We start from the raw sequence: 11,637 nt of genomic DNA, 5'->3' as shown, positions 1-11,637 counted from the left end.
GGCTCTGGCTGCTCGGGGCGCAAACTCTTCAGGATCCAGCTTAATTCATGACAATGCACATAATCCCAATGACAATGAAGATCAGAACCGACGAAGTGATGACAATGCTTGATATCTTGCCTAGAGGGTGGCTGCTCATGACATTTGAAGATTGGAAGAAGTTTCCTTTTTTGTTGACTTGTTGGTGTTGGTTACTTGTTTACATGCCTGGACACAACCTTCCACCTTGTTTAATCAGGGGGTTGTTCTATTGTTTCACCTGTTCATGTGAACCTCTAGTCTTGTACTTCTAATCCAGAACTCGTTTGAGTTTGGCTCCCCCCCCCCCCACCCGGAACGGTAACAGTAGGCGGTGGTCCCCCCCCCCCCTTTCTGTTCCTGGATGCTTGTTGTAGCCTTACCATTGTATATCTATAATGGAAATCGATTCCACTGATTGGGTTCGCGTTGAAAAAAAAGCTAGCGATGTGAACTACTTTGATGCTTCGGTGTGGAAGGCTTAGACTCCTCTGAAGTGCAATTTTTTTTGCTTCGCTTGTGATGCAAAATAGAGTTTGGACCGTTGATAGACTTAAAAAAAGGGGGATGGCCAAATTGTGGAAATTGCCCTCTTTACAACCAAATTCAAGAATCGGAGTCTCACCTTTAATACAAATGTAGATTCATCATACAGATTTGGAAGGAGAGCTTTGCGTGGTGTGGTATTCATGGTATGTTGCCGGTGGGATGGGCAAATGAGGAGTCCGTTGATGATTGGTCGATGAAGATAGCCCTCCAAAGAGGAAATGAAAGGAAAGCTATGACCTCCATGACCATGCTTGTCTCTTAGGAAATTTAGAAGGAGCATACTGCAAGAGTTTTTCAGCATCTTTCTTCTCCTGCGGCCATTGTATTCAAGAAAATCAAGGATGAGGCGAGAGCTTGAAGTTTATCCAGTGTGCCTTTTTTGGATATGTAATTTGGAACAGGGCATCCCCACCAGGTTCTTCCAAAGAAACTGGCTGATCCTTAAGCAAGAGATCATTGCTCTAGTCAAGGTTTCCTTTGCTAACAGAGTCGATGACATCATCATTGCGTTTATTCCCGAAGTTAACAATGCTTTTGATCTCAAAAGACTTCCGTCCAATCTCCCTCTGTAATGATGTACTATACAAGATATGTCTCGATGTGTCTACTCAACCATCTTCGCCCACTCCTCGATGATCTTATCCTGCTAACACAAAGCGCCTTCATTGCTGTCAAGCTCATCGCAGACAACGCGCTGATTGCTTTCGAATGTTTGGGATCTTCTTCCATCCAAGGCATCAGTGGAGAAGGAGCGGCGGCGCGCCATCGGCACGTTTCTCTCCTCGTCGTCGACATCAATCTACAGAAGGACTGGGTTGGAATTTCTGAGTTTGTGGTGATCTTTTCTGTATTCCCTTGATGTATTTTCAGCTGTTTCCTCGCAAAAAAAAAACAGAAAAAGAGCTGACAACAACATTATGCGCCTACAAGTGAGACCACTCAATAGCCATAAACCGTGTGGATTGGAGATATCTAGGAGGAATCCTTCTCAAGCTGGGCTTCCGAAAAAAAAAGTGGGTGCACCTTGCTACCAAGCTATCACAACTACTTTTGTCAACGTTGCCAACTTCTAATGTCTAATTTGCCAGTTTCGAAAAGCTGTAAGCGTTCACAGCGAATCAAGAAAACCTGGTGATTTGCATGGTGATTGAAATGGCCAACAGAGCAATAGTGACAGGACAACAGATTTCACAGTTGCAATTGCATGGTGATTGTCATCACCAGGATGGTCAATATTTCAATAATTAATATTCCATATCAGTGAATCTTCAGCTACACTTCACAGTTGCAAATGTCTGCTTTTGCAGACATAATAGCATATCATCCCCATCAGCTAACGTCCTTCTTTGAGCATCATGTTCTTCTCCAATATAAATTTCCCTTCTTTGTACTTCTGGTCCTCACTGTAAGCTTTCGCCTGCATATTGTTCAATTAGTGAGGACATCATCATAACAATCACAAAATTTGATGTAAGCAACCTAGGATCGAGCAGAAAGATCGCATGACCTTTTTTAACCTAGGAATTTCACAAGATTTGATTTCGATAATACTTAAAGGAAAAAAAATCCCGTGCTCCAGACATGACCTACGAAGAGAGTATCTGCTTTTATTTACTTCGTGTTCTTGGTTTAGTCAAAGTATATAGGAACAAATAATCAACATTTGTAATACCGAAATCATATAATATGAAAATATATTTACGACGATTCCAATAACATAGATTTTATATTATAGATGTTAATATTTTTTATATTATAGATGTTCATTTTGGTGAAGTAAATACAAACGGAGCGAGTATATGCTTGTGGCTTGCTCTAGCCTACATGCCAATGGCAGGCTCAAGGGAACGGACAACTCGTGCCCCTACAGCCTGGAGGAGCCTTTGTACTAGTATTACCACAGGCAGACAATAACAAGATCCTGACAAACTAATGATCTGCATGATTCCATGGAGAATGCAGTCCTCCCAGGACATCAAACATGACATTAGTGTCATGCTATGAATACCATGTGGACTTTGTTATGCTTCTATTGGAAAAAAATGGAGCTCAATAAACACGATAAGGGCAAATGTTAACTTTCTGCCCTGTTAAGAACAAAATGGATTCACCATATCTCTCAACTATTACATCATTATGAACTTCATGTACCCCTCCGTCCCAAATAAGTTGCTCAAGTTTGTCTAGATACAGTTGTATCTAGACATGTTTTTAGTGTGTATATACATCCATATCTAGAAAAAGTTGAGCAAGTTATTTTGGGACAGAGGGAGTACAACAAACTAACCCTCTTAACTGACGGCACCAAGTTACGGGCTTCCTATAGGCAGAAAGCATAGCTACATTGGTTCCCATTTTCCTTTGACACCACTGAATTAAAGCATGCACATGTGCATGTGTTTGGTAATTCAGAAAGGATTTGCATAAGCAGATACTTTAGGAGACAGAAAGACCCGTAATCATTTGAACATGAATTAGTCTACAGAAGAAATATGTGCATGTTAAATTACAGCACTGTGCAACCTATACTCTATTGCCAACACAGTTCTGAATAAAGTGGTCCTCTAGAAACACAGGGGTCATACCTTACAGCTTTTGTGGCAGGGAACGTGCCTATGGCACCAAGTAGAGCTAACCAACTAAGGATATGCATCATCTCGGTTTTAGTTTCTTCCAATAAATTAGCAATTCGGTTGACCTATTGTTAGGCTTTGATGTGATCAACCTCCCCATACATAAAGGGACTTGGCAGTAGGGAATATAGTCAATCAAGAGAAACCATAATGAATAACCCCAGCCTCCAGTTCTCTCCTATCCCTGGCAGCCAAGCTGTACAAGGCTATCCTCTCCAGGCAGAAGTAGCCCCAGTATGAACCCCAGTTCATATCAGAAGTATTAGTTTACAGGATGGTGTTTGGATGCTTCTTAGATGAATTAACTATAATAGGTTGACAAACTTGCATGCTTTAACTTAAATGAATGGTTCATTAACTAAAATGAGAAGTGAAACTTACATATTTCCAGCCAAGGAGCCGTTGGCAGCAGCTACAGTAGATATCATTCACTGTATGCAATCCAGTCAAGAGATGGCGATCCTCGTTGGGACCAAGACTCACATTCACCCTGGACGTGACATTCACCCAGATTAACATGTCAACAAGAGTCGGTAGAGGTTTGGTAGTTCAAATATTCGATGGTCAATTACTCATACAAACTCACTCCATGATAAGATCTAATGTAAATGTTAATACCCATAATGCTATTTCACAAATGTGTTTGCTAGATAAGATAGAAGCATTGTCCGAATTACATGGTTCCTCAAAATTGATTCAGTATTTTTTGCAAATGAAGAAAGTCCACGATACTTCATTAGCAGGTTGTACTGGTTCCACAAAATGTTAGGCCTGACTTTCATTGGCATTTAGTAGTTGGCCAGCATCAAAATCGACCCTGACCAAGCTCTCTCGGTTGATAACTTTGGGTTGCCTATCCCCATTAAGTGCCATCCTGTCAGTCAAGTAATCTCTAAAGCACAACTGATGCTACTCGGCCTTTCGATTTTAGCTCTCCAACCTAAGATCAGAATTACCTCAGGAGGCAGTTGATTACCAAAGTTATTTGTTTGTTTTCTATTTCATTTGATCTGTATGCATCACAGGTTGAGATGATATTCATCGCTGCACACATCCAACACAGCCGTATAGACATATGGAAATGACCAAAACTACCTCTAGGAAACAACATTTCTATACTAGAGAACAATTATCTTACAGCTATGACGAACCTAAATCAGTATGGTTACAAACAGTTCATGTAAGCTTTGCAGGGTACAATTTTACCAATTCTTCTCTATACTGTCGGAATGCCTGGAAATGGAAGACGCTAAGCATTTCCAGAATAGCAGCATTGCACCGATCACACGACACGTGGTGGGGAAAGTGGAAAAATCAAAGATGGGGAAAGAGAAAGGATAGCTCAGCTCACACGCTATCGAAGAGGTAGGCGCGGCCGTGGCGGCCGCGGAACTCCTTGGAGACGATGTCCTCCGGCGAGGCGGAGTCAACCCTGCAGTACTTGCACTTGAACACCTTGGGCCCCGGGAGGTACTCCAGGAACAGCATCCCCATCGCCCCTCCTCCCACGCAGCGAATTCCGACAGGAGCGGCAAGCGGCAGGAGATTCCCTTCCCCGGACCAAAATCAGCAATCGAGAAGCGAGAGACGGCGTGGCCACCAGATCCTGTCAAATCCCGAATCGGCGGAATGGGAGGTGGGTGTCGGGCCCGATCGCCATGGATGTGGGGCGGGATCGGCCCCGCGGCGGTGGATTTGGTTGGGGGAGAGGAGTGGGGTTGGGAAAGCGTGGCGATGAACAGATGGCCTTGTCTTGGCGTTTCGTGTTGGTTTCTTTCCTTCTGATAGTTTGGCACGGTTGCTTGCCTGCAAAGGCCATTTCTTGCCATCCCCCCGATTTATAGGAGGATGATGCGGTTTGGTGGTCCATAACTTCCATTTTCATTTCATGTTTATCTTTCGTAAAGAGATCAAAGTATGGACGGTGGCATGATAACAAGCAATATGCATTGTAGTATCTAAAGTTTCTCGGCGTCATCCCAGCATTGAATTTGGTATTGTTTATTACAGTATTTGTACTGTTTTGCAAGAAATAATACTGTAATTATAAGTGATTTATAGGTTCGATTCTGGAAGACGTTTGCTTATGGCACTGGAGGAATTTACCGAACTATCAAACCTATCTACTTCTATCTCGGACCCGATAAGTTTGTACTCTTTTTTCGGTAAAAATCATAAGTATCTATGTACTTTGACCTTTTCTTCTGTGGATCCTACGCAATCAGTGGCGGAGCCAGCGTATAACCATTGGGTGCAAATGACACCAATGGATTTTGCCGAACTAGGAACAGCCTATACGTATTCAGTGGCTGAACCCAACAAAAAAAATCGACTGAACCCATCAACTCCTCAGCTGAACTAATGAAAAGCCTTTTGGCCCATAGATAATATTTTATTAGGATGCTAAAAGCCCACACTTTCTGAAAATATTAAACAGGCCGCATGAAAACGATGGGGCTCGTACAATCTGGTAGCTATACGTGCGTGTATACCCGGCTAGCTGCACGTTTTGCCGTCTTTCCGTTCCGCTCGAGTCGCTAATCCCAGCCGCAACACACAACACCAAAACTGAATTCTCGCATCTCTCTCAGACCCTCCGCTCGATCGCTCGGAAGTCTACGGCGCCGGCCGGCAGCGGCAAGCCGGGGCAATCGCAGTACAATTCCGCAACACTCCAGGCAGGTATCTCTCACCCGCTTGTGCAATTTTTGTCCAGCCCTAATATGATTTTTGTCAAGATTGCAGCGCGCCCTAATTTTCTGATTGCTTTCCCCTAAACATTGATTGATACTAGGTCATGGAAAGGTATTACGGAAAAGCAAAACGAGCATTAGAGTCAGGTAATGAGGAAGGTACTTCACGACCATCTGTTAGACGCAAGCAATCAGTTGCTGTGAATGCTAGTCTTCCAAATCCTTCTAATCAGAGAGAGATCAATTTAGATGAACTGCCTTATGACCCGGCCGATCGGAAGAGAATTTCCCAATACACCCGTGATCCTAAGAAGCAAGATGAGATTAGGAGAAGATACTTAACCAGGGGACCATACAGGCCACCACATGATTTTGTTTATCCACATAGGCTCATTGGTGAAGACCGACGGAGATTTAATCCGGCATGGTTCAAGAAATATGGCGGTTGGCTCGAGTACAGTGAAAAGGTAGATAAGGCTTTTTGTTTGTGCTGCTATCTTTTCAGAGATTGCAATGAGGGACAAGCTGGAAATGATGCATTTGCAATTGAAGGTTGGAATGGTTGGAACAAGAAATCCAGACTAAATACTCATGTGGGTAAGAGTAACATTAACAGCTTCCATAATGTAGCAGTAAAAAGATGTGATGCTTTGATGAATCAAGATCAATCAATTCAGGTTGCTCTCAATAGATGAAAGATGTTTTCTCCTATTCGTAATGCTGAAGTGTTTGATCTCTTTAAGAAGATGAAAGATCGACAAGGAAAACTTTAAATGTGAGTGAATCTATATGTTTCACGTAATTTTACTTGTTTAAAACTCATGAAATTAACTTGTCATTTTTGTTTAATCTTTTACAGGAAGGCGGAAGCAGCCCCCTAGATTACAAAGCTTTTTACTACTATTTTATATTAAATACCTAAAGAAGTGGGTTTAGGATTTCAGTTACTCGGTATGTCTCCATGTATTAATTTTAATATAAGTATGGAATTGCTATTTATGTTATGATATTTCATTTGCACATGTTATGCTGAGTGGTATGATGGTGTTTAGAGATGGTTGAAAACTGTACAGTAATGTAGTTAGTTTCATGCCAAAATCCTGAGTGAACCCATCGAGTAAATTTTCTAGCTCCGCCCCTGTACGCAATGACTTGTACAGAAGATGTTTACGCAAAGTTTCATGTTCGACTTGTCAACTCTACCATGCGGCTCTTGGACATAAGTAATTTGCATTTTCCCTCTATTTTTGTGTAAACATCTTCTGCCCCTTGGTGGATTTGGTTAGAGGGAGGAGTTGGGTCGGGAAAGAGTAGGCGACGAGGAACATATGGCCCTTCTCCTTGGCATTTCGCGTTGGTTTCTGTTGTTTAGCTAGTTTCAGACGTTTGCCTGCTCACATCAGCCACTTCTTCCATCACTCCAGATTGGATTTATAGGAGGAGATGGCGTGGTTCGTGACTTGCATTCCATTTCAGTTCGCTGAGAGCACCGGTCAAAAGTATGGGCGGTGGCATGGCAACAAACAATGTGCACTGTGGTATCCGAAATTTCTCGGCGTTACTGTTTTGCAAGAAGTTAATACTGTAGTTGAGAGTGATTTATAGGTTTGGATTTTGGAACACGTTTGCTTACAGCCGTGGAGAATTTACCGAATTATTAAAACTATCTACTCCTACCTCGGACCCGATAAGCGTGTGCTATTTTTTCGGTGAAAATCACTTGTATCTATGTACTTTGACATTTTTCTTGCGTGGAACCTACGCAATGACTTCTGCAGAAGATGTTTACACAAAGGTTCCATTTCGACTTGTCAACTCTACCATGTGGCTCTAGGAAAGAAGTAATTTGCATTGTTTCCTCTATTTTTGTGTAAACATCTTCTGCCCCGTACGAAATGCACCGCCCGGTGGATTCGGGCGGTGGATTAGGTTGGGAGAGGAGTTGGGTTGGGAAAGCGTAGGCGACGAGGAACATATGACCCTTGTCCTTGGCATTTCGCGTTGGATATTGCTGTTTTGGTAGTTTCGTATGTTTGCCTACTCACATCGACCACTTCTTGCCATCGCTCCGGATTTATAGGGGGCAATGGCGTGGTTTGGTGGTTCGTGACTTCCATTTCATTTCACTTCATGTTCGTCGCTCGCGGAGGGCACCTGTCAAAAGTTTGGGTGGTGGCATGGCAGCAAACAATGTGCATTGTGGTATTCGAAATTTCTCGGTGTCATCTCAACACTAAATTTGGTTTCGTTTACTCTAGTATTTTTACTGTTTTGCAAGAATTAAAACTGTAATTGTGAGTGATTTATAGGTTTGGAGTTTGGAAGACGTTTCATTATGATCGTGGAGAAATTACGGAACTGTCAAACCTATCTACTCCTACCTTGGTCCGGATAAGCTTGTGCTCCTTTTCCGATAAAATCACGTGTATCTACGTACTTTGACCTTTTCTTGCGTGGACCCTAAGCCCTGCGCAATGACTTGTGCAGAAGATGTTTACGCAAAGGTTCCATTTCAAATTTTCAACTCTACCATGTGGCTCTTGGACAGAAGTAATTTGCATTTTTTACTCTCTTTGTGTAAACATCTTCTGCCCCCAACGAAATCCACTACCCGTTGGATTCGGCGGTGGATTTGGTTGGGGAGGAGTTGTGTTGGGAAAGCGTAGGAGACGAGGAACTGATGGCCCTTGTCCTTGGCGTTTAATACGTTTACCTCCTCGCATCGGCCACTTCTTGCCATCGCTCCGGATTTATAGGGGGCGATGGCGTGGTTTGGTGGTTCGTGACTTGCATTCCATTTCAGTTCATGTTCGTCGCTCGTGGAGATCACCGGTCAAAAGTTTGGACGGTGGCATGGCAACAAACAATGTGCATTGTGGTATCCGAAATTTCTCAACGTCACCTCAGCACGGAATTGGGTTTCGTTTATTCTAGTATTTGTACTGTTTTGCAAAATACTATAAGTATGAGTGATTTATAGGTTTGGATTTTGGAAGTTGTTTTCTTACTTTTGTGGATAATTTACCAAACTATCAAACCTATCTACTCCTACCTCGGACCCTATGAGCTTGTGCTCTTTTTCCGGTGAAAATCACGTGTATCTATGTACTTTGACCATTTCTTGCTTGGATCCTATGCAATGAATTTTGCAGAAGATGTTTACACAAAAGTTCCATTTCGACTTGTCAACTCTACTATGTGGCTCTTGGATAGAAGTAATTTTCATTTTTTCCTCTATTTTTGTGTAAACATCTTCTTCACTCCCCCAAAGAAATCCACCGCTTGGTAGATTTGGTTGGTGGGGAGGAGTTGGGTTGGGAAAGCGTAGGCGACGAGGAAGAGATGGCCCTTGTCCTTGGCGTTTCGCGTTGGGTTCTGCTGTTCTGGTAGTTTCACACGTTTGCCTGCTCGCATCGGCCACTTCTTGCCATCGCTCCGGATTTATAGGGGGCGATGGTGTGTGTAAGGGTATTTTACCCTTATCCATTGTTTTGGTAACTATGACACCGTGCTAGAGTATTTGGACTAATACATGTCTACAAGATGATTCTCAGGTATTAGCCAAAGAGGTATAATGGTGTATCAATGGAACAAGAAGGCAATGGGAGACCCCTCCACTTCGATGGAAAATCAACAAGGGTTTTTCAGAGCTTGGCCGGTCCCTGGCCCGGTCAGACCGACCTGGCACCGGCAAGCCCGGCGCCGACCGGCCCCAGTACTGGTGCCAACCGGATGGAGGACCGGCCGCCCCGGCGCCCATCCGGCCTACGCGCTTGTGCCAACCGGGCATGATCCAGTGGCCAAAGAAGTTGCTCCGGTCGAGACCCGGTCCCAGCTCCGGTTGAAACCGGCCGATCTGGTCACAGGTCCGGTCTGACCGGCCCGTGCGCCGGCCTGTCCGGCGCCAAATCCGGTTGACCGGGTTTCTCAGGGAATCTGCTGATGTGTCAAGTGGGCAACGGCCATATTTCAAGTGACACTATAAATAGCCCTTCTCCTACCTCTGAAAGGGTAGGCACTACACTACAAGCTGTTCTTGAGCTCTCTCTCTCATACTCCATTGTTAGAAACACCAAAAGCCTTAGATCTCTCTCCTCCACCACCCAAACTCAAATCCCTCCGGGGAAACGATAGAGGAGGACCCGATCTACTGTTCTACCAAGCCAAATCTCATTCCCCCTTGTATTCATCAAGAAGCTTGCTCTCTAGGGTTCCTTGGAAACCCTAGGTGGGCAAGAGTGGTCCGGAAGCATCCGGACCGTGGATTTGCTCCTCGACAAGATTGTGAAGGTTTGGAGGCTACCTCAAAGTCTACCACAAGTGAGAGAGCTATTCCTTCGTGGGATAGGCTCCGGAGAATAGGGTGAACCTTCGTGGCGCGGGGAATCCTTCGTGGGACCTCCACTCCTCCAAACGTGGCGTACCTTCTTGCAAAGGAAGGGAACATGGGAATAAACCCTCGTCTCCGCGCGCTATCGGTTATCTCTAACCGAACTCTTTACTTGTGATTTAACTGCATGTGAGAGCCTTCGTGCTCGAGTTAGTTGTATCCTCATATAGGTTGTCTCACCTAGTTTGCATTAGGCTCACCTTTATATTCCGCAAAGCCTAATATTGCAAAGAAAGAATTAAAATCTGTAGAAACCTATTCACCCCCCCCACCCTCTAGGTTTACAATCTCCGATCTTTCAATTGGTATCGAGCCCGGACTCTTATTAAGGGCTTCACCACCTTAAGAGTGAGATGGAAAAACTATTCGAGGGTCTAGATGAAGACTCTAACCTTTCGGTTAGAGAAATGAAATCTAGATTCTTGGCATATGATGCCGAGAAGAAGAAAAAGGAGGATGAACTACAAAGCCAAATGGCAGAAATGACTGCCATGCTTAAAAACCTAACTGGTGGGGCTCCTAGTGGGGCTTCGGCCTCTAAGGAAAGCTTCCATGAAGTCAACCATGACTATCCCAAAAACACATCACCCATGCCTCATATAAACCATAGTGGGGATGTTCCCCATTTTGATGGAACTCACTTTCCTTTTTGGAAATCTGCTATGGAATCTCATATTCGCAGCTGCAGTGTGGAGTTGTGGGAGATCATTGTTGATGGATACCGGAAGCCAAAAGATCCCGCTCGGTTGACCTCCACCGAATTCTACAACCGTCAACTCAATGCCTCCGCACGTGACAAGATTAGGAGTGGCATCAACCGCAAGCTCCTTGATCAAGTCAATGACATTGACTCCGCTAAAGAGTTGTGGCATCGGATCGTAGTACTCCAAGAGGGAACCGATCTAATCCAATCAGCTCTTTATGAGTCCATGAAGCAAGAGGCAACTATGTTCATGATTAGAGAAGGAGAATCTGTGGCCGATGCCTATGCAAGGCTTGGTGCTCTTAGAGTGAAGGTGAAGGGACTTGGATGTGAAAAGTACAACGATGGCTTTGAGATGAATGAACATTTCATAAAGTCCAAGGTCATTGCCATGATTGCAGTCAAGCAAGAGGACACCAACCTTGCACTCAACTTGCAACTCATTACAAATAGTGCTGATCTGAACGCCGATGATCTAGTCTCCTATGTGGCAGCAAATGAGAACTTGGCCAAGACAGGAAAGAGGCTCATGGCGATGAACCGTGTTGATGAAGCCTCACACAACCATGAAGCATCACACAACCTTGCTCTCAAAGCTCGAGCTGACCATGGAAGAGAAGAAGTCTGTGAAATTGAAGAAGATGAAGAGAT

The 11,637-nt window shown here is 44.0% G+C and overlaps 1 protein-coding gene across 1 annotated transcript; it reads right to left on the bottom strand.

Annotated features, from left to right (window-relative positions):
• Window positions 1-1,685: 1,685 nt before the first annotated feature.
• Window positions 1,686-4,893, bottom strand: LOC124674270 (putative yippee-like protein Os10g0369500). Its single transcript, XM_047210308.1, has 3 exons — window positions 4,552-4,893; window positions 3,582-3,690; window positions 1,686-1,984 (listed from the first exon to the last, which is right to left on the bottom strand). Exons 1-3 carry the CDS (start codon window positions 4,692-4,694, stop codon window positions 1,901-1,903), a joined length of 336 nt encoding a protein of 111 aa, XP_047066264.1. The 5' UTR covers window positions 4,695-4,893; the 3' UTR covers window positions 1,686-1,900.
• Between the last annotated feature and the right edge of the window lie 6,744 nt (window positions 4,894-11,637).

Source organism: Lolium rigidum, chromosome 7 (genome assembly GCF_022539505.1).
Source record: "Lolium rigidum isolate FL_2022 chromosome 7, APGP_CSIRO_Lrig_0.1, whole genome shotgun sequence".
Taxonomy (NCBI): domain Eukaryota; kingdom Viridiplantae; phylum Streptophyta; class Magnoliopsida; order Poales; family Poaceae; genus Lolium; species Lolium rigidum.
This window is presented reverse-complemented; position numbering and strand designations above follow the sequence as displayed.